The 20,073-nt window shown below is 31.3% G+C and overlaps 1 protein-coding gene and 1 long non-coding RNA gene across 2 annotated transcripts; both read left to right on the top strand.

Annotated features, from left to right (window-relative positions):
- Positions 1-387: 387 nt before the first annotated feature.
- LOC126729096 (uncharacterized) lies at positions 388-1,965 on the top strand. The gene is made up of 2 exons (XR_007656498.1): positions 388-740; positions 859-1,965. It is a non-coding gene; the product is annotated as an uncharacterized LOC126729096 (long non-coding RNA).
- Positions 1,966-11,881: 9,916 nt separating this feature from the next.
- Positions 11,882-12,797, top strand: LOC126726188 (dof zinc finger protein DOF1.5-like). The gene has a single exon (XM_050431331.1). It carries the CDS (start codon positions 12,104-12,106, stop codon positions 12,617-12,619), a length of 516 nt encoding a protein of 171 aa, XP_050287288.1. The 5' UTR covers positions 11,882-12,103; the 3' UTR covers positions 12,620-12,797.
- The last annotated feature ends 7,276 nt before the right edge of the window (positions 12,798-20,073 follow it).

Here is a 20,073-nt window from a genome sequence, read left to right as displayed (position 1 = left end):
AATTTTGTCAATTTAATTGTTATGAAAATTGTTTTGCCTATAACGTTACTTATTTTGAAATGGATTTCCTTTGCGCTATATTCTTATCAATGGTTTCAAAATTGATGTATTTTAAAAATGGTTATTAGATTTGTAATTTTGAGCCAAATAATTCTAAGAGCAACCACATTAGTCTGTCTAAAAATTTGTCTATTTTATATGAAAAACTTACTTTTTTTTTATTTTACACTATCACATTTTCAAAACACCCACATCAGTTTATCTATTTTACACATCTATTTTAATTAAATAATATTATTTATTGTTTTTTTATTATTATTTATTAATACCCATTCTCTCACTCTCTCACCGATTCCTCTATTTTACATTTTTACTTTTTCAGTTCTCTCACTCGTTCCTCTCCTTCCCTCACAACCGCCTTACCCCACCCGCTGTCGCCGTCGATCCAGCTTGTCGCCTCAACCCTCCACCGATTTGGCCTCCCTCTCTCCTCCACGACCTACCTTTCGCCTCCCACCCCCAACCAACAACCCTTCACCTCCTACCCCCAACTGATGACAACAATGGAAGATCTAGCGGCAACAATGGAAGCTCCAACGGTAGCAGATCGGGCGGTAGCAATGGTAGTAAATCGGGCGGCAGATCCAACTCTGTTGGGCATTTCACATGAGTTTTCCGTTGAGTATGGTTTGGGCTGGGTTTTCCGGTGGGTTTGGACTGTTTTTGGGTTGGGTTTACCGGTGAGTTTTGATTGATTTTGAGTTGGGTTTGTCTTGATTTTGAGTTGAATTTTCTAATTGCTTTTCCATTGATTTTGGGTTAATTTTCTATTGATTTTTGGTTAATTTTCTGTGCTAGGATGCGGTGTTTGGTGGTGGCGCTGGGTTTGGTGGTTGGGTGGTTATTTTCTTCTTCCTTCTTCTTATTTTGGCGCGCTGGATTTTTGTAAAGGTTTGGGAAGAGAAGTAGTTTGATAGAGGAGAGAGAAAAAAAGAATAAAAAAATATTTTACACATGAACAGTAACCATGTATATATACACAGTTACTATTAGGAGTGAGCAAATAAATACCAGAGCCGACCCAACCGATCGGCGCCGACGACACCGTCCCGACACCAGCGCCGACTGAATGAGCCGAGGCTGGCGTTTGGAGGGCGAAGCCCGTTCCGACGCCGGTGCGGTGCAGTCACCGGATCAAAGAAGGCGAAACCGATCCACACCGATACCAAACCCAATATTTGTTTCTCCCTACAATTTGGATACAATGTTGTTCACAGGTTCTGATTAATTTTTTTTTTTTTTTTTTAATGAAATGACGTTGTATGGGTGTGATTAAAAACAAAAAAAACAAAAGCAAAAGCAAAACGATGCATTTTATGCTAGGTTTTCAGATTCTTAAGGCCATATAAATTCATTCTTTTGTCCTGATATCCTTTAACTCTCTCTCTCTTGCTCTCGCCTCTTAGACTCGCCTGACGCAGTGACGCTTGCCTAAGCTCTCGCTTGAGCTCTCGCCGTCGCTCACCAGTCACGGCAAACCAACGATAAGCATGAATGATTCTTAATCTCATGTACTTCATAGTTTTTTGGGGTTGTAAAATATAGTACAATGGGTTTTAGGCTTGTAAGAGAAGTGAAGTTTATGATTTTGATTTATTGGTGAGAGCTTGTGTTTGTGTTTGTGTCTGTATTTGTCTTTGTGTTTGCGAGTGATTCAGAGTTTTTTGTATTTGGTGAGGTTCTGAGTGTCGTGTGCACTGTGTATCATAAGCATAAAATAAATGACTTTGTGTTTGTGTTTGACTTTAGTCCCACTTAAGCACTTACTTTAATATGTCTTTGTATTTCTGAGTTTTGTATGTATTTGTCTTTGTGTTTGCGAGTAATTTAATATATCCTTGGATCATTACTATTTGGCTGAACAAATTTGTTGAATAGTGGTTTTTTTTTTTTTTTTTTTTTTTTTTTTTTTTTTTTTTTAATGTGAACAGATTTTATTTATATGAATAGATTTGTTGAACAAATTTTTTTTATGTGAACAGTGAACAAACTTTTTTTTGTTAATGTTTCAAATCAAATCGACCAAACCGATTAGACTGAGCCGATCAAACCGCATCGCCATAGGTCGGAAAACTGACCCTAATCGGAATGCATCAGTTTTAATTATTACAAAACCGATCCCTATTGGTTCGGTAACAAATTTGAAAAAATACCGAGCCAACCGAACCGCGCACACCCCTAGTTACTATTGATAACGATCAAGGAATCAGTGGATTGAATAGTACGGATTGTGATGATGTTGAAGGCCTGAAAGATAAGAAACAAGAGATCAGAGGGGATCGGGGTTGACCGGCCACAAACCCTCCGATGGTAAAGTTAGTCTTTTCTTCTGAAACAAAGAATTCCCAACTTAAAGAGATGGTGTCTAGAAAGTACTTAACCTTTTTTTGTCGGAGATTCGTGCCCTTTTATAGGTTTAGCAAACGGTTACCCGTTGGATAACTTCCCCTATTTTCGTGGAGTCCGAAGAGTATAACATCATAACCGCTATGACAGTTATCTTTTCATACCGCAACTGTTGTTGGGCTCGTCCTAAGCAATGTTGGATGGGAGGTTGTTCAACAGTAGGAGATCTCGTCCAGAGATCCCTGTGGACGAAGGACGAGCAGCTAGTCCTTTTATCCCTTGTGGACTAAGGACGAGCAGCTAGTCCTTTTATCCCTTGTGGACTAAGGACAAGTGGCCAGTCTATTATCCCTTCTATGGACGACCTCTATGGACGAATGAGGAGTTGGTTATTTTTAGACACCATCAACTATTCATAGGTGTATATTTACACATTTTTACACCCACTGATGTGGGTGTTTTTTTGCTCAAATTGTGTAAATTTTGTCACTTTTTGCATTTTAGAAGATTTTAGAAGCACTAGTGTGGATGCTGTAATAGAGATAAAATTTGTACATAATAGTTAGCCTAGGAGATTGAGAGCATCTCCAATAGATTAGCTAAATCTATTTTTTGGAGAACAAACTCCAAAAATCAGCTCCAACAGATTCTCTAAATGCAAAACTTTTCCAAAATTTTTTTGAAGTTGCTACAGTGCTTCTCTAGATAGAGAAAACACTGTAGCAATTTCAAATGAAATTTTCTACTTAAAAAAATCATACAACTCAATAAAAAACAATTCTTTCTCTCTCCTCTCACAACGGCTACAAACACAACAATCCTTTCTCTTAAACATCTCTAAACTCAAGCATAATCAAAATACAAATTCAAAAACACAATCTTAAAATTAATCAAATCATAACAATAAAAGAAAAAAAAGGAAAAAAAAAAAAGAAAGACAGATAGCTAGCAACGGTGGAGCAAGCAAGATTTTGCGCCTGCCTGTGTCCTTCGATCAATGATGGAGCAAGCAAGATATCTCTTGCTTGTTCTTTCTTTGTTTCTTATCACATAGAGAGCTAGAGAATGTTCTAGAATCAAGTAGAAAAAGAAAAGAGAGAGAGAGAGAGAGAGCTGAAAAAAGTGATCTGGAATCAAGTAGAAAAAGAAAAAGAAGGGAGCTAGAGTGGGTATAAGTGTGTGGTGGAGAAAAAACAAGAGGAAAAAAAAACGTGTGGATGAAATTGAAAAGAAAAATAATATAGAGAATAAGAAATGACAATTAAGAAATACTACTACAATATTTTCACAATAAATCTTAAGTAACAGATTGTTATTAGCTAATATTGGTGAGTAAAAAAATAATTTCAATGGTGAGTTTAAATTAGAATTAGTAACAACTTTTCACATAAGATTTTTTTGTGATTCTTGTGAAAATATTGCGAAAAATGTTGTGAATTTATAGTTGTTGGGAATGAACATATGAAGAATAAATGATGATTAAAAAAATAATAAAGAATAAAGAATGAATGAAGAAATAATATTTAAATGAGATGGAGAAAATAATAGAGAATCTGTTGGAAAATGTATTTGAAAAAGTAATTAGATAAAAATTAAATGTCACTGTTCACTGTCCAAACAATACAAAAATTTAGATAAGCTATTGGAAATGCTCTTAGAGAGCTTATGACCGATGCTTGATTGCTCGAGAATAGTAGTGGACAATGGAGCATATAAATGAGTAAAAATTCATTCTAAGAGTAAGGTTCTTTCTTCTCACATGAATGACATGATAATAAGTTTCGTTAATTAAATTTATGATGTGATTCACCATTTATGCAAATATATACCTTGAGGTTATTTTGTATGATCGTCTCAAATTATCTTTATGAAAATGCTTTAATAATAACGTAAGGTAAGAACGTTAAAGAAACTTTTGAGAATCTTTCAAGATGAGGGCAATATTCACGGTAGTGAGTAATGTCATTGTATGCAATATGACTAAGTTTTGTGTTTCGATTGTGAGTTGCTATTTAACCAAAATCAGGGGAATGTGAGTATTATTAATGAATTATAAACAGTAATCACTGTGGCAAAGGAAAGAGGACAAAAATAAATAAATAAAAACAAGAAGATTAACACAAATGAAATAGTATATTATTTGCAACTTGAATGGTATGCTGCTTACCAACCGGACTAAAAACCTAATGCGTTGAACATCTAATTGAAGAATATAAAAGTTTCTCAAAAAAAAAAAAATTGAAGAATATAAAAAGCATATATTTCCAGCTGTCTTAAGTGAGGTACGAGACAATTTTTATTCTGTTTCTTTTGTTTGTTTGCTAATTGCTAATTGCTACAAGAAGTCAGAAATAGAATGGGTCAGCAATGTTTCTATCTGGGGGAGAAGATTGAAGCAGAAGCGACGCGTTGGCTTGCGTTTGCCAGGAACCTACCTTAATTCTAGTCCTATGAATTATTCAGCTCTGAACCAAGCTTCTTCACTCAGGCTTTTATATTTTTTTTATTTCTTTTTAATCTCCCATAGGGACACTCAGGCCATTTCAATGATAGAATAATAACCAAATAAATTATCCTACATTTAATCAACTTATATTTTCTCTTCCATCGGATATGAATGAATTCACTTCTAGGTAATACAACATTAAAACACTAATATTATTATTTTTGTATGGGTCCTAATAAGTATTATTGTTTACTAAAAAAAAAAGGATGTTTATCCCATGTTGATTGTGTGTATCTAGTATCTACGTTTTATAATCCCAGTCTACAATTATAAGGATTAGGCCTTTTTGTTGTTGTGATCTAGTTATTTAAGGTATTATAAACTCAGTTTAAAACACAAATATTACTATTTTCATGTATTCTAAATCTACAACTATAAAAAGGCCTAACATTTGTAGTTGTACTCTAGTTATGTAATGTATTATAAACATGGTTTAATACTAACATTACTATTTTCGTGTGTGTTCTAATAAGTATTACAGTTTACTCAAAAAAAAAGAAGGATGTTTATCTCACATTGGTTGTGTGTGTTTAGTCATTAATGTCCGTTGTTTATAACTCCAGTCTACAACTACAAAGTTTAAGCCCTTTTGTAGTTGTATTTTAGTTATGCAATGTATTATAAACCTAGTTTAAAACACTAATATTACCATTTTCTTGTGTGTTTTAATAGGTATTATTGTTTACTTAAAAATAAAAAATAAAAAAAGTAATACAACTATTAAAGTATGGCTTAAAAAAAAACAAAAAATTCTTAATACTCATACAATTGAAAAATTAATGTAGGTCTTCCACCTTTTAGGCAAAGTTTTGAATTTTGTTCCGTCTCGGCCAAAATTCCGGCTTGTATCAACTTGTATGGGTCATTTCGACATTTTAGGCTGAACATGCATTCCTGATTGAAATTTTTTTTATGGATCTTTTGTAATTTTTTAAAAATAGAAACTTACTTTTATGGTATGTTATGAACCTTTGATTTGTTAATTATGTATGAGGTTTTTTGAACTTTGTTATTTATTTATTTTATATTATATCTTCATGAATTTATGTTTGTTAATTAGATGGTATGAACTGTAAAGTATGAAATAAATAAATAAATAAATAAATATATATATATATATATATATATAGAATAGATTTATTGAAATTAAAAACACTTAACGCTCACGATGATGACATTTGTACTTATATATACATTTTATAATATATACTTATAGTTTTATTTTCTTTTATGACAGTATAATTTTTGCCTTTTCGATATTTCTAACATGCTAAAGGAACCGATGTTTGAAGGTATATTTGAGTGAACGAACGTTGCATTCCCGAGGGTTCAATATTGACCCCAACCAAATCATGCTTGTTATTCAGCAAAGAAAAAAAAAAACACAAAACCATGCTTGCCCCTACTTTGAATAGTAGGATACCTTGAATTATCTACCAAACCTTAATTAAAAATATGATGTTAAGTAGGGGTGTCAATGTTTAATTCAACCTGGGAATCCGATATAGGTTTTTGTAGGTTAAGGTTGGGCCTTAGCGGGTTTGGGTCATAAATGGGTTAACCCGAACGTGACACGTTAAGAAATGTGTCATAAGTGGATCAACTCGCATGACCCGCCATAGACACCTTTGACATGCCAATTTATTCGTGTCAACCTGAAATGACACATATAACACAACCAGTTTAACTCATATAACAAATGAATATTCATTTTATTTTAGATTTGTCAACTAACTTTTATATCCAATCTATATTTTAAACTTAAAAAGAAAAGTGAGTAATTACGAAAACTTACAAGGGATATAATTGGAAATTGAAATAGGTTGAAGACTTGAAGTGTATGCACTACTTTTGGGATGTAAAAAACCAAAAAAAAAAAAAAAAATTATTTCTAAATGGATGTTATATTTAATATTAAGTATGCGTTGTGTCGCATTCGCGTCAACCAATACAAGTTGTTTATCAAGCGTGTTAAGTGAGTTAGGTCAAGTCAAACTGCCTTATTAACAGGTCGAGTTAGGGTTAAAGGATCATGACACGATAATTAAATGGGTCATGTTCAGGTTTAGCCATTTAATCAAATATCCTATCTCGACACGACATGAACCCGACACGTTAACTCGAATTGTCACCCCTGATATTAATAGGTATGAGTAACGCCACTATTACAAGAAAATATTCTATTCATATATTAAAGAAACTCAGAATTGATTTTCATATCATTTGTTTGGGAACGCGGTGTCTTCCTCTTTAGATTTCTTGAATTCCCTCTGTTGTTGGTATTTTTGTTAGGTAAATAGTGGCCTTTGACTTTTTGGCTTATAATTTAGGTAGTTAGACCGCTCTTTGCCCATAGAATGAACTCATAGACATTTCTTATCTTCTCGCTGAGGGGTTTTCTTTCCAAGTTCCAAATATTGCATTGGTCCATTCTCTTCCTCTTCGTTTTAATATAATCCTTATTTATCAATAATAATAAAATCTCATGGACAAATTATTTATGTTTGATCCAAAATCTTGCTTGTTTCAAAGAAATTTGATGTTTGAATGATGACTTAGGTTGAAGTCTATTATTATTACTTTAATCCGATTTTACTTTGAGCTGATCAAACATAAACCAACCCAAATTTAATACAATATTTGTGAACCAAAGTTTAAAGTACTGTTTCATGTGACTTGATGGAATGTTTCGACTAACCTAGAGAAGGAGATTGATGTGACAAATCACAAAATCTGCGTGGTCCATTTTCTAGACTTCTAAACTAAAAGTAAATGCACAAATAAAGTATGTCTAGTTGGGCCCCTATTTTGTAACTTCACTGGACTTTCATATGTGAACAGTGAACTAAAGTTTTGAGTATGTGTTTTTCACCCCCAACAAAAAAAGTTGGGAGTCTCTGTAATTCAACAAAGAAAAGAATAAAGTAAAATTTTCCCCCTTTTATGCCTTCTTTTTATTTAAAAATTATCTAGCTTTGCGTCGAATCTGGAATTATTCTCTTCCTCTCCCTTTCTTTAGTATTGTGGCAAAACTTTTTAATATGAAACTTTCACATGGAAAGTGACATATAGAACCCGGAATCACTCTTTTTTGACACTGGGGGCTCCAAACCTTTTTATATTGAAACATTTCACATACGAAGTAAAAAAAAAACATAAAGTTATATAGCTTCTTTATGTTGCTTTTGTTCTTGGCTAATGCATGTTGTATGTGTTAGGACTGTGTTAATCATTTTCAATAAAGTGTAACATGTGACAATCTACAGTATGCGCAATTGATGTGTTAAATACATGGATGAAAGAAAAATTCTAGGATCACAATCAATTCTATATTCATTTTCACAATTATTTGATGTGGCTAACTGTGAGTGCTAGAAAAAAAAATTATGTGAAAGTGACAATCAATCAGTCACAGTTTGCCACATAGAATAGTTGAAAAATGGGTGTGAAATTGGTTGTGTGACTTGTAACATGACAATTTAGTTGTTCATGAATCTATGAATTGATTTTGGCTACGTTTGGATCACATCCACGTTTTGCATTTGGACGTTTCAGGCTTTTTAAGAAAAAAAAAAAAACCAGTGCCTATTGCACTATTCATGGGACATGAATAGTGTAAATAGGCATGTGAACAGTAATTCTAAAAGTGAACAATAATCGAAAAATAATTTTTTATTGTTTTCAGTTTTCAACAAAATAAACGGTATCCAAACGCAAACTTTATCTCCTCTATAAACATGTTTTAATTAGATTGCATTTTGGCTGTGATAGTCTTCTAGGGTTTGGTAGAAAAAACATATATTTAGTAATATATTAAAAGTTGGGTCCTCCACATTGTTATCATGTCAAGTGGCTTAACATAAGTCTTACTGTACTTCCAATATGGGTGACTCACTAATATTCAATATAATTCTTTAAGTAAAATTCAATTACCAAAATTTTATTTCAATTAAAAATTTTAAGTAATTTAGAAAAAAAAGAAGGATTCCTTATTATTTTAAATTATTTTAAGCATCTATCACATCTTATTTTGATAAAATCTTGATCTTATACTTGATGTGCTTAATTACATCACATAACTTTTAATGTCTTTTATTACATAATATAATTTTTAATTAATGGAGTATCTCACATTCATAAAATTGCAAGCAGAAATTAAAAAACGTGCCAACCCTTCTCAATTATATTCCTATCCGATTTTAAGCTGGCATTGCGAAACTTTCACCTCACACGTTAATTTTAAGAAAAGTAATCAAATTCAACTGAGAGAAAGAAGACTTTTCCTGCGTGATTTTTATAAAAGCAACTTGCCGATGAAGAACCATTAGAGCAAGCAACATGCTTCTTAATCTTTCCAACTCCACCCAAATTTTTATTTAAAATTAATTATAAACAAAAAAAAAAAATCCAAAGAATATGATAAGAGGGCACTTCTGTTTTTTCAAACAGGAATGGATAACTACGTAGACCATAATAAAAACTTTCGTCTCTTTTTCTCCTAGTGGAATTTTTTTATATATTAATTTATTTGTTTGGTCAGAAAGCAATAATAGACTTTATAACACGTATCAAGTGTCCCTTTGTCCAAGCCAAAATAATAATAATTTATGTTTTTTTGGATGGATTTTTTTTAACTTACATATTATTTACTTATATCTAGAAAATTTGAGATTCTAAAAACCTGTACATAAAATAAATTAGCTGTAAGCTTTATATATATATATATATATATAGATATTGACAAACACACTATAATATATGGCCATGTTTTTGTTTTTGTTTGTAAACAAGTATATGTTTTTTTTATTTTTATTTTTTTATTTTGGGGCGTTTTCTGTTTTTGCTTGAATGTACAAGTGCATGTTACAATTGCAAGATTTGCAACTTGCATGAACCAAGAAGAACAAATTGAAACACCCAAATTGGATCCAGAGTACCAAGAGATTAGCTGATTAGGTGCCCCATTTATAAAAATGGAGGCATTGATATCATTATGTTCCCTTAAGTATTCTTTTAATTTTTAAACTAAAAAGAGACTTCTAAAGCATCTGCGTCTCTTTCCAAGCAAAAGAAACGAAAATGCTTCTTTGTCTGCATTATAAAATTGGGAAAAAGCTGTTGAAAATGAGGTACTTTTGCATTAATCAAATAAAGATTCTTATATTAAAGAAATCCCATTTCAATCAGCTTTTTCCATAACATTTGCAAAGTAAAAGCAACCCGGACCCTAATAAGGCCCACAACAACCCTACAATATTAAGTACTGAAAAGGGAGCAACAAAGTTAATCATCAAATCCATTGAAACCTGAAAAGATGGCTTTGAAGCAAAAAAGGAACAGTAATACCATTAGGAGCATCTAACTTTATATATGGATATCAAGCTTAATTTGCCTGAAATATTGCACATTATAAACCTGATTAGTGACCCAGTTAGATTTTTTATATATCTAATTATAAACTTAGCTAACAACAACTTGATAAGGTGATAAGTTGTAATTCAAGCAACATCATTTTCACTTGAAACCATTATTTAATGTATTTTTATAATGTACAAATCATAACTTGTCACATTAGTTAATATTGTTGTGAAAACTTTTATATTCTTATTGATATGTATGATTGATGAGTCACCTACCAGGGGGCAAAATATCTCACTGGTGGAATCTGATTAGACGAAAACAAATCAAAGCATATTAGAATAGTTTGTGTTTTTTATACCCTAATCTTTCTTCCCCGTTTATTAATTAAGCTGTAAAGTGTTAAAGTGAGATTTTTTTTGGGGCTAACAAGTGTCAAGTGAGATTAATTAACAATTCTCTATGTTACTACCACTGTACCATATGCTATCATTTACTCACAAACATGGTCATGAACAAATAAATTATAGTGTGTTGCATAACGTTGAAGTTAGCATATTGCAATGTAAACAAAAAACAAAACCAAAAAAAAAAAAATCAGCACTGCACACACCGCTCTATCCATAACTCTAAGACCTTGGTGAAGATTGAACATTGATTGTATAAGTATTATATATTGAAGGGCAGTGTTAATTACCCACACACATCCGTGTACACAAGTGATTTTAAGGTAATATCGTGAATTGAAGACATGATTTTAAACTAAGTTCAAATCCCAAATCCACCTATATGTAAGTGCAAAAATGACATGCATAACAAGTTTTACTGTTTATATAAAGACTTAAAAGATATATAAAAATAAATAAAAAATACAAAAATTTAAGAACACACCAAATTTTACGGGAAATTAATATGTCAAAGTTATGAGTTATGACTTATGCCGACTAATAGACCTAGTGGGAAAGTGATGATACTCTTTATGGTAGGTAAGGTTGACAACACAAATAAATCATAAATGTGAAATTAGTGTGTCTTCCTTGATGAGATTGTTACAAAGATATTATCAATAGGCGATTTTAGCTCCACATACATCCGTATCCGTATATGCATAATTATTCTATGTTGGAAGGAAACTATAGCCAGCAAACTCCGTTCGTCGTTTGGCTTCTGAGGTGTCAAAGCAATCCATCAAAAGTAAATGACAAATTGCATGGAGATTTTTCAAAGCAAATATGAAAAAGCTTTTTAAGCTTTAAGCTTTATCTCTTTTTTTTTTTCTTCCATCACTTTTTTATGTTGTTGGAATATGGTACTTTTTTTCTTTCTCACTTTCCTATATGAATATGGCACTTCATTAAACACAAACTTTATCTCTTTAATCTTTATGCTCTCTATCACCTTTGACACATTGTACGCAACCTACCTGGATTGGGACCCACATTTTAGACTTTTCAACACTGCAAGATGATGACGTGCAGTAATGATGTGTACAAAAAGCTAATCCTCAGCTTTTCTTACTCTTCCCCCCCCTCTTCTCTCTATTCCTACTAGGCCTTTTTGGCGGCTGTCACATTCATTTTTATGTAACAGTTTTCTTTTACTTTTTTTTTTCTTCTTCTTCTTTAGTTTTCTCACTGAGTCCTCTATATATATAATCACTTCTCTAACCTCTCACCTTATAAACCACCAAACTTCTCTATTTTGTGTCAATTTGGTCTTGCCCATCTCTCTCTATTTTAGACCAAACTCTCTCTCTCTCTCTGTCTCTCTCTCTCTTTTATCTCTGTAATCTGTATTGTTTTATTCCAAATTAAACACCCCCCACTTTCATTCATGGCTAACAACGTCCAAGGAGGCCAAGAAGATGTTCCGGGAATCAAGCTTTTTGGGACAACAATAACTTTGCAAAATAGACAAGTAAAGGAAGAACAAAAAGGTTGTTCTGATCAAAGACTACTGTTGGAGAATAAGAGACCAGACAAGATCATACCGTGCCCAAGGTGCAAGAGCATGGAGACCAAATTTTGTTACTTCAATAATTACAACGTTAACCAGCCTAGGCATTTCTGCAAGGGCTGCCAGAGGTACTGGACTGCCGGTGGGGCCCTCCGGAACGTGCCGGTCGGGGCCGGCCGACGTAAAACCAAGCCGGCCTGCCACGGCCTAGGGCTAGCCGGGTTCTCTGAGGGTTGCTTGTATGATGCTGCTTCTGGGTTGCACCAATTTGATGATTTGGATGATGTGGTGGAGGAGTGGCATATGGTCACCACGCAACAAGGCGGTTTCAGCCAAGTTTTCCCCGTCAAGCGGCGGAGGATTAATGCCTCAGGTGGTCAAACGTGCACTTAAATCTTCTATTATTGTATTTTTTTTTTTTTTCTTCTTGTTTTTTTGTTTTAATAATCTCAACTTGATCCAGATGATGTAGTTTTTGATATAGCCAAATGATGTATGTACAGACTGGTTTAGTTTAATGAGATTAAATATGTACTTAAATACATATAAATAAAATTATTAGAATTAATTATGTACATGTTGATAATGATAGATTTTAATTAGATATAGTACAACGTGACAATCAATGATTACTCTTTTTTTTATCTCCATTCAGAAAAGAATACTAATAGCTAGCAGGAGCGAAACTACGCTATTGACTTCGTGGGTCTTGGCCGCCAAGAAAAAGTATAAATTGGGTTTTTGATCTTTATATTATAGATGGGGTGACTAATTTTATTTATTTTTTAAATACTTACTATATAGCTCTTGCAAAACTATATGCATATCAAATATGACATTCTTAAATCTAAATTTGTATTTCATTTATATCCTTAACTGGTAGTTTTACCAAGTGATCATTGAATTACATGCCATATTTGTTGATGGACCAAAAAAATAATTATAATCAATAGTCATAATTAGGCTATGGTCCAAATTTGTGAAATTTAAGGGGGACACAAAATTAATCAATGGATGCAATAATTGATCTTGTAAACGTGCAAATTGGATTGATAAGATGGCTGCATGAACATCAAAATTAAAGTTGGGCCATGGTCTCATGAATTACTTGTTATAGCGAAAACATAAAAGCATTTCATTTAAAAATTCACTGTCCTTTCGTATATATTCATATATGTTGTTTATAGATTGGGACTTGGTTCACTTAATTTGCACGAAGTTTCTGATGTACATATTATTGTATTGTAAATTATTTAGTTATATTCCCATTTTTTTCCCCTACTTTAATAAGAAAAAAAAAACATATAAATAAATAAGACTTACAACTATTACCTTGAAGACTAAGTTATCTCAAAAAAGAATACCCTAATCTTCAAAATAATGTAAATATATAATATTTGATTTTGGAGGTAGATTGGACACCTCTCAATCAGGGCGCCACCTTGTGTATCTTTTGATTCTTTTCTATTGGTTATATCAATCCAATTCAAGCTGAGGATATAAAATGATAATCTTGTCGTTTTTGAGAAAAATAAAATAAAAATCAGGGTTCCGCCTTAATTGTAGCATGGACTGGAGGAAGCCTGTGCAACGTGGTATAAATAAATATAATGCTATTTTTTTACTATGTGTTATCACAATTGGTTCCTAGTATATTATTTAACCTTTTTTATTATATAGAATTACGGTTGTCCGTTTTTTATTTTATATTTAAAATCAAAGATAAAAAGTACACTATAAATTGTACCCAAAAACAAAAAAAAATTATAAAGATAGTTTTTTTTTTTTATACATATGAAAATGATTTTATTGTATAATATGCTCAACAACTAATAGAAGTTCTGTTGATGTAATGTTTAGTTACTCATAATTCGCAATGTATGGTTGATTGATTGTCACCAACATTCTCAAACAATGAGTGCATGCCAGTTGTGGGAACAAAAATTTCCCCATCCTTGTGTTGATGGCTACTTTGATATATTTCCTAAATTTTATTTTACCTTAATTAGCTATATTCCATTGTGATTTTTTATTTTTATTTTTAACAAAAAAAGGTTTTTATTTTATTATTACTGAAGCAAATTTCAAAGATATATATCTTTCCATAAATTGTTCTTGAAGGAAGACTTGCTTAGTGATAAATAGGATTACTTCTTTCTTTTTTTAATGTCATAAATAAGATTGCTTTATTGTGCAAGCGACCGAAGTCATTATAGAAGGACCACTTACTTAAGAAATAAGCAATTAATGTTTGGTGAAGCGGAAAAAATTATAAGAAAAGAAAAAGGGAAGATGAAGGTAAAATTTACCTAGTAAACTCAAATTAATCTTCTTGTTTAATAAATAATTAAGGAAAAGCAATAACCATGTGTTGGAAAGTACAGTTGTTTTTCCCTCCCTCGGTCCCATATTAAATGACAGTTTATGGATGACAAATTTTAAATGAAACAAAATAAAAATAATAGTTTTTGTAAAATGCCAAAAATCAAGTGAGGGAAAGATTGCAAATGAACCGGTATGCTAGTTATGTCTTTTGTTTAATAAGATTATTCACATGCATCTGCTAAAACTCCAAATTTGCTAGTATATATTTTAGCAGCACAAACACATAAAAAACACCTTACATTCAAATTGTCAAAACTAAAATTTTTTAGCAAGTTGCTACTAGTAGTAACTTGCTATTTTGTTTTATTCTTTTTTATCCACTCTCTCTCTCCCTCTCTCATAGTGTAATGATTTTTTATTGTGTTGTTTATATTATTTTATTTAGTTATTTATATTATTTTAATGGGTTGTATAAATATGGGATGAGATGTATGGCGTATTGTTAAGTGACATGTTAAAATAAATAAAGTAATGTTTTGAAGTGCTAAAAGCTAAATTTTTTAACAAGTCAGATATGAATGCTCTAAATAAGTCAAACTTAAACTCAAGTTTAGGCTCGACTATTAAATAAACCAATATCAAGTATAATAATGTATTTGTGAACAAACTCATAAACATGAGACTTGATTTAAAAAAATATAATATAATATTTTTATATTTATACTTTTACAAAAATATACTTATTAGTTATTACACCTAGACTAGACGACATTAACCCAATCAAAGAACTGGGTCATTGGATCGTTTGTTTGATTAATGGATCACTAGTTGGACCACAAGGTTAAATAAGATATAATAAATAAATGAATAAATATAAAAATAAGTTTGAGAAATTATAAATAAATATGTAAATTGAATTTTAAAAATACCTAAATTGCTAATTAAAATTAAGTCTAAAAACCAAGCCACCTAAAATAATTGAAACTCAAGGTTTCTCAAGTAACAACACTAAAAAATATAAAATAAAAGGATGCCATAAAATTTTAACCAAGTCTTTACTAAATAAAATCTTATTATTTTAGGAATAAAAGCATATCTTAAACTCTCAAGTCATGTTTTGTGCGTATTGTATATCTCACTATTTCTATAATCCCATGGATTACGATTTGAGCTAAAACTTGAAACTCCATCTTTTTTGAAAAGTCCAAAATCAACCTCAATATAAAATCTCTTATATATATATATATATATATATAAAACCGAAGCCTTTGCTGGCACCACAATTTTCCACGTCAGCACAATATTTAAAAAATAAAAAATAAATAAAAATTATAACTCCTCAAAACCCTAGCAACCTTACCCCTCTCTCAAGTTAAGAAATATAAAACCACGGTTTCTGTAAACTCTCTCTTTCTCCAGACGTAGGAAGCCTTAAAGCATTCAAGATCTACAAAACCCTAGCAACCTTACCCCTCTCTCAAGTTAAGAAATATAAAGCCACGGTTTCTGCAAACTCTCTCTCTCCAGACGTAGGAAGCCCTAAAGCATTCAAAATCTATAATGCACGGTATAGATTTTAGCTTATAAAGTTCAGCTTTTGTAAGGTTAGTTTTGTTTATATATTAATTAATACATAGTACTTTGTTCACCATTGAATACTCATATAATCAATTTCCAATTCAGTGTTCAAGAATTAAACCAAAATTCTAACTGCGCTATCATAAAATATTATTATTAGTATGAATTTTATGGAGTTGCGATGTTCAAGAATTAAACAAAAATTCTTTTAAATTATCTATAATATTTTGTCTTCTGAAAATTTTATCTCTTTGATTTTAGTATATTGTGTTTCTTAAGCTATAGAGAGATTTTCTTTGGTTTATATTGTGTTTCTTAAGCTATAGAGAGATTTTCTTTGGTTTCTGCAAACTCTCTCTCTCTCCAGATGTAGGAAGCCCTAAACGCACGGTATAGCATTCAAGATCTACAACTCACGGTATAGATTTTAGCTTATAAAGTTCAGTTTTTGTAAGGTTAGTTTGTTTATATATTTAGTCCTTATGTTTAGGTTTAGGTTTTAAGAGATTTATATATTACTACTATGTGGCTTTTATTTCTACCGCAAGAACTATTTAGGTATGTATCCCTTGCAAGCACACATGAACTTAAATTGTCTTTTAATATATGCATGCTTTATTATTTTCTAATAGTTTTCCCGTGCATCGCACGGGTTAGCGACTAGTTTTCATTACATTCCAACTTTAGAAAATGGTACTACAAGCCTATAATGGTAATTTTGTTCAAAATTACAAAATTAACTAGGTCAAAACAACTTGCCCCAGTTGCATGGGTTGCAAAAAAATGTTGCATATTACCGGTTCAATTGTATTAGTGGTCTAATTAAACAACTAAACCGACTTATGTCCCTGTTCACCAGGCTACTGATCCGATTGGCTGGGCAAAATTGGGTTTATAACTAGAATTTATTGTATAAATTCATTGATTTGTGAAAGTGGTAAAAACTTTTAGTCATGGTTTTACTTTGAATAACAAAGTGAGTCGATCTGCTTTGATCCAAGACAAAGTTTATATATTTTTATATGTATACCTGTCCAAAATATACTTATAGCGACTTGAGATTGCAATGTATAATTTTGTAAATTGGTTCATATGATCAAATTATTATTTGTAGTTTATTGATAATATAAACAAACCATTTATAGTAAAAATTTATAAATTTGTAAAGAGGTGAAAAAATTTAGTCATAGTTTTATTATATATAGGAAAGGAAAAAGTTTGACTTTAAACTAGTTTGAAGCTAAACTTTTTCCAACCTACTATGTGACGATTAAAGAGTCAATTCATATATAGTTTTAATTACAATAATTTTTTAATGAAACGTGACTTTTTAAATAATATATATGGATAATCTTATATATAGCATGTAATGGGTTATAGGAGATAGCTCTATAATGATTTACAGCGAAACTTAGTTCTATGGGAAAAGAATGAATTTATCAAGTAGCTCGAGTTTTCTCAATAAAAAAAATGAAGCAAACTTAAACATGTAATTTTGTTTGATGATGAGTTTAACCTCAACTTGAATTTAAAATAAAATTTGATAAACAAACCTAAACTCTTAATACTCGACTTGACTTGTTTATAGCCTTACAAGGAATGTTGACTTTGAATACTTTCAATACAAATTATCCACCTAAAAGCAGTGTAAGGAAATTGTTATGTTTATTTTGTTTCGTTAAATTACATGTCATTTTGGAGAGTTCCATTTATGGATTGAGGATTTATTTATTTATTTTAATTTCTTCATGTCGTATAAAGAACAAAAGTGAGGCTGAGGAGGCTGTAATAAGTTTAGATAAGGAAGTCGAACTTATGCATTTTATTATGCTTCTTGTATTTTAAAATAGGACACCAAAGAAACCCCGTGACCCATACCACACAAAGCCATTAAGCCACAAACACATACCAGTAATTTGACATCATCATTTCATCATTGTATTTTGTCTTTTTAGTTGTTCTTTTACTTTTACTGGGATCTTGTCAGGAGTGTAGACTCAATTACGCGTCAACAATTGAATTGCTTTGTACAAGTTGTTGCTAGATTCATTGAAAATTATGTCTAGAATTAAAGATGTGATCGATATTAATTGAAGGAATTTCTATCATCAAATTGCATATTGCATTTGTCTTTGATAATACATAGTTTTCGTGACACGTTGATTATGATATTTAAATGGTAAACGCTGAACCACGATGATCTTGATGTGTTCTTACCCTTTCACTCTCCAACTATTCCTTTCCTTTTTTTCATGTTAATAGAACTTTATCGGTAACGATTGGGGATATCAAAATGTTGATTCGTTTCAACTGAGTTTAGTTTTAGTGTAAATGGTGCTGCTTTTGAGAATACTGAAGCAGTACTTGCACTGGTTTGTGAAAAATGAACTGAATTTTTTTTTATGCTTGCTGTAATTTTAGCATAGAAGTGACTGCCAAGTTGCCAACCGAGCCCAATACCCTTGAGTTTTACACGATGCTTTATTTAATTTCTTTCTAAACTACATTTGAGATGACTAAAATCGGGTTTGCTTAATTGCTTTCCTTAATTAAAATTTGCCTATGAGAGCAGAAACTAGCTAGAAAGTATTACAAATCAAATTGCAGAAGCTAGTTTTTCTTTTTTTTAGAGAGTTTCAATTTATAGTGTTCACTTCTAATAATAGTTCTTTATAAAAAATTGCAATAGCCAATCTATATAACATATATGTTTTTTTTTTTTTTTTTGGTTAAAAGAGATATGAATGGTTTGGAACATAATTAACTTTTGCTTTTGTAGATGCCCTTATCTTGAAATTGGGGATCTTTATCAATTAAAATCAAGTAATATCTCATTCATTAATTAATTTAACATCAATTGTGGCAATCACTACAAGGTTAAAAAATCACAATACAAACTTTACAACGGGGTATCATATCAGAGCACAAGCATGAGATTCTGTGACAAGAATGATGCACTAATGGAAAGCCAATTCATATGCGATAAAGAAAAGGCCAACTTTATTCTAGACATGCCTTTGGTCTAACAATTGCAATCTCTTAATCAATTGAAGAACGAAGTTAATCTCCGATTAATATGACAAAATGGCAATTAATCACCACGGTGTCATATGATATCAAGTGCGTGAATTAATGAGATTCTACAGATTATTGTGCTTCCATAAAGGCCATTGTTAAGTACTGGAATAATTGAGAATTGGAGAACAAAATGATGCCGCTATCAAAAAATTGACAAATTTGAATTTTTGAAATTATTGCTTAAAGTGCTGCAATGAATGATCAAGAATAAAGCATTTTGAATAAGAGGACAATCTTCACCACATATTAGCTAACAGGACCAGTCATATTTTAGCACATGAATATCGCTTCTTCTTTTTTTTCTATTTAAAGGCAAACATCTGTGGAGGAAATTTTACTGAAATGTTGAAAAGCGAACCTATAATTATATGTTCACATGGACATTCTAGAAGTAAAATATCCACTTTCAATTATCAATTGCCTAAGCATAATCTTCATCTTGATATTCAGTTAATATATATATTTATTTATATATCGGGAGTAAAAAAGACATTCCATTCAAAAAAAAAAAAACCCTATAATCTAATGAGTAATAATTCTAGACAGAAATTCTGAAGAATCTGAATTACTACATTAGAATGAGTTTTAACTTCTAAACCAACACGTATCAGACAAGCCCATATTGTCATAGATCTGTGAAAGATATGGAAAGGAAAATTTTGATGATGGAAGTCCTAATATATACGAAGTCAATGCTCGCCTGTATTTGCTTGGCTTATATATATCACTTGTTTCAAGGCCTGACCAAAAAAGTCACCAATAAATTTTGGTTAATTAAGAGGAAGGCCTAACTAAAATCCAAGTTATAAATCGTACACAGAGAATATTTGATAAATAAACAATGCAAATAAAATGATAAGGAAAAT

The sequence above is a fragment of the Quercus robur genome, chromosome 5 (assembly GCF_932294415.1).
Source record: "Quercus robur chromosome 5, dhQueRobu3.1, whole genome shotgun sequence".
Taxonomy (NCBI): Eukaryota; Viridiplantae; Streptophyta; class Magnoliopsida; order Fagales; family Fagaceae; genus Quercus; species Quercus robur.
This window is presented reverse-complemented; position numbering and strand designations above follow the sequence as displayed.

Excerpts from the sequence above, each read along its gene's own strand:
- LOC126726188 (XM_050431331.1), top strand. The coding sequence starts at position 12,104 with ATGGCTAACAACGTCCAAGGAGGCCAAGAAGATGTTCCGGGAATCAAG.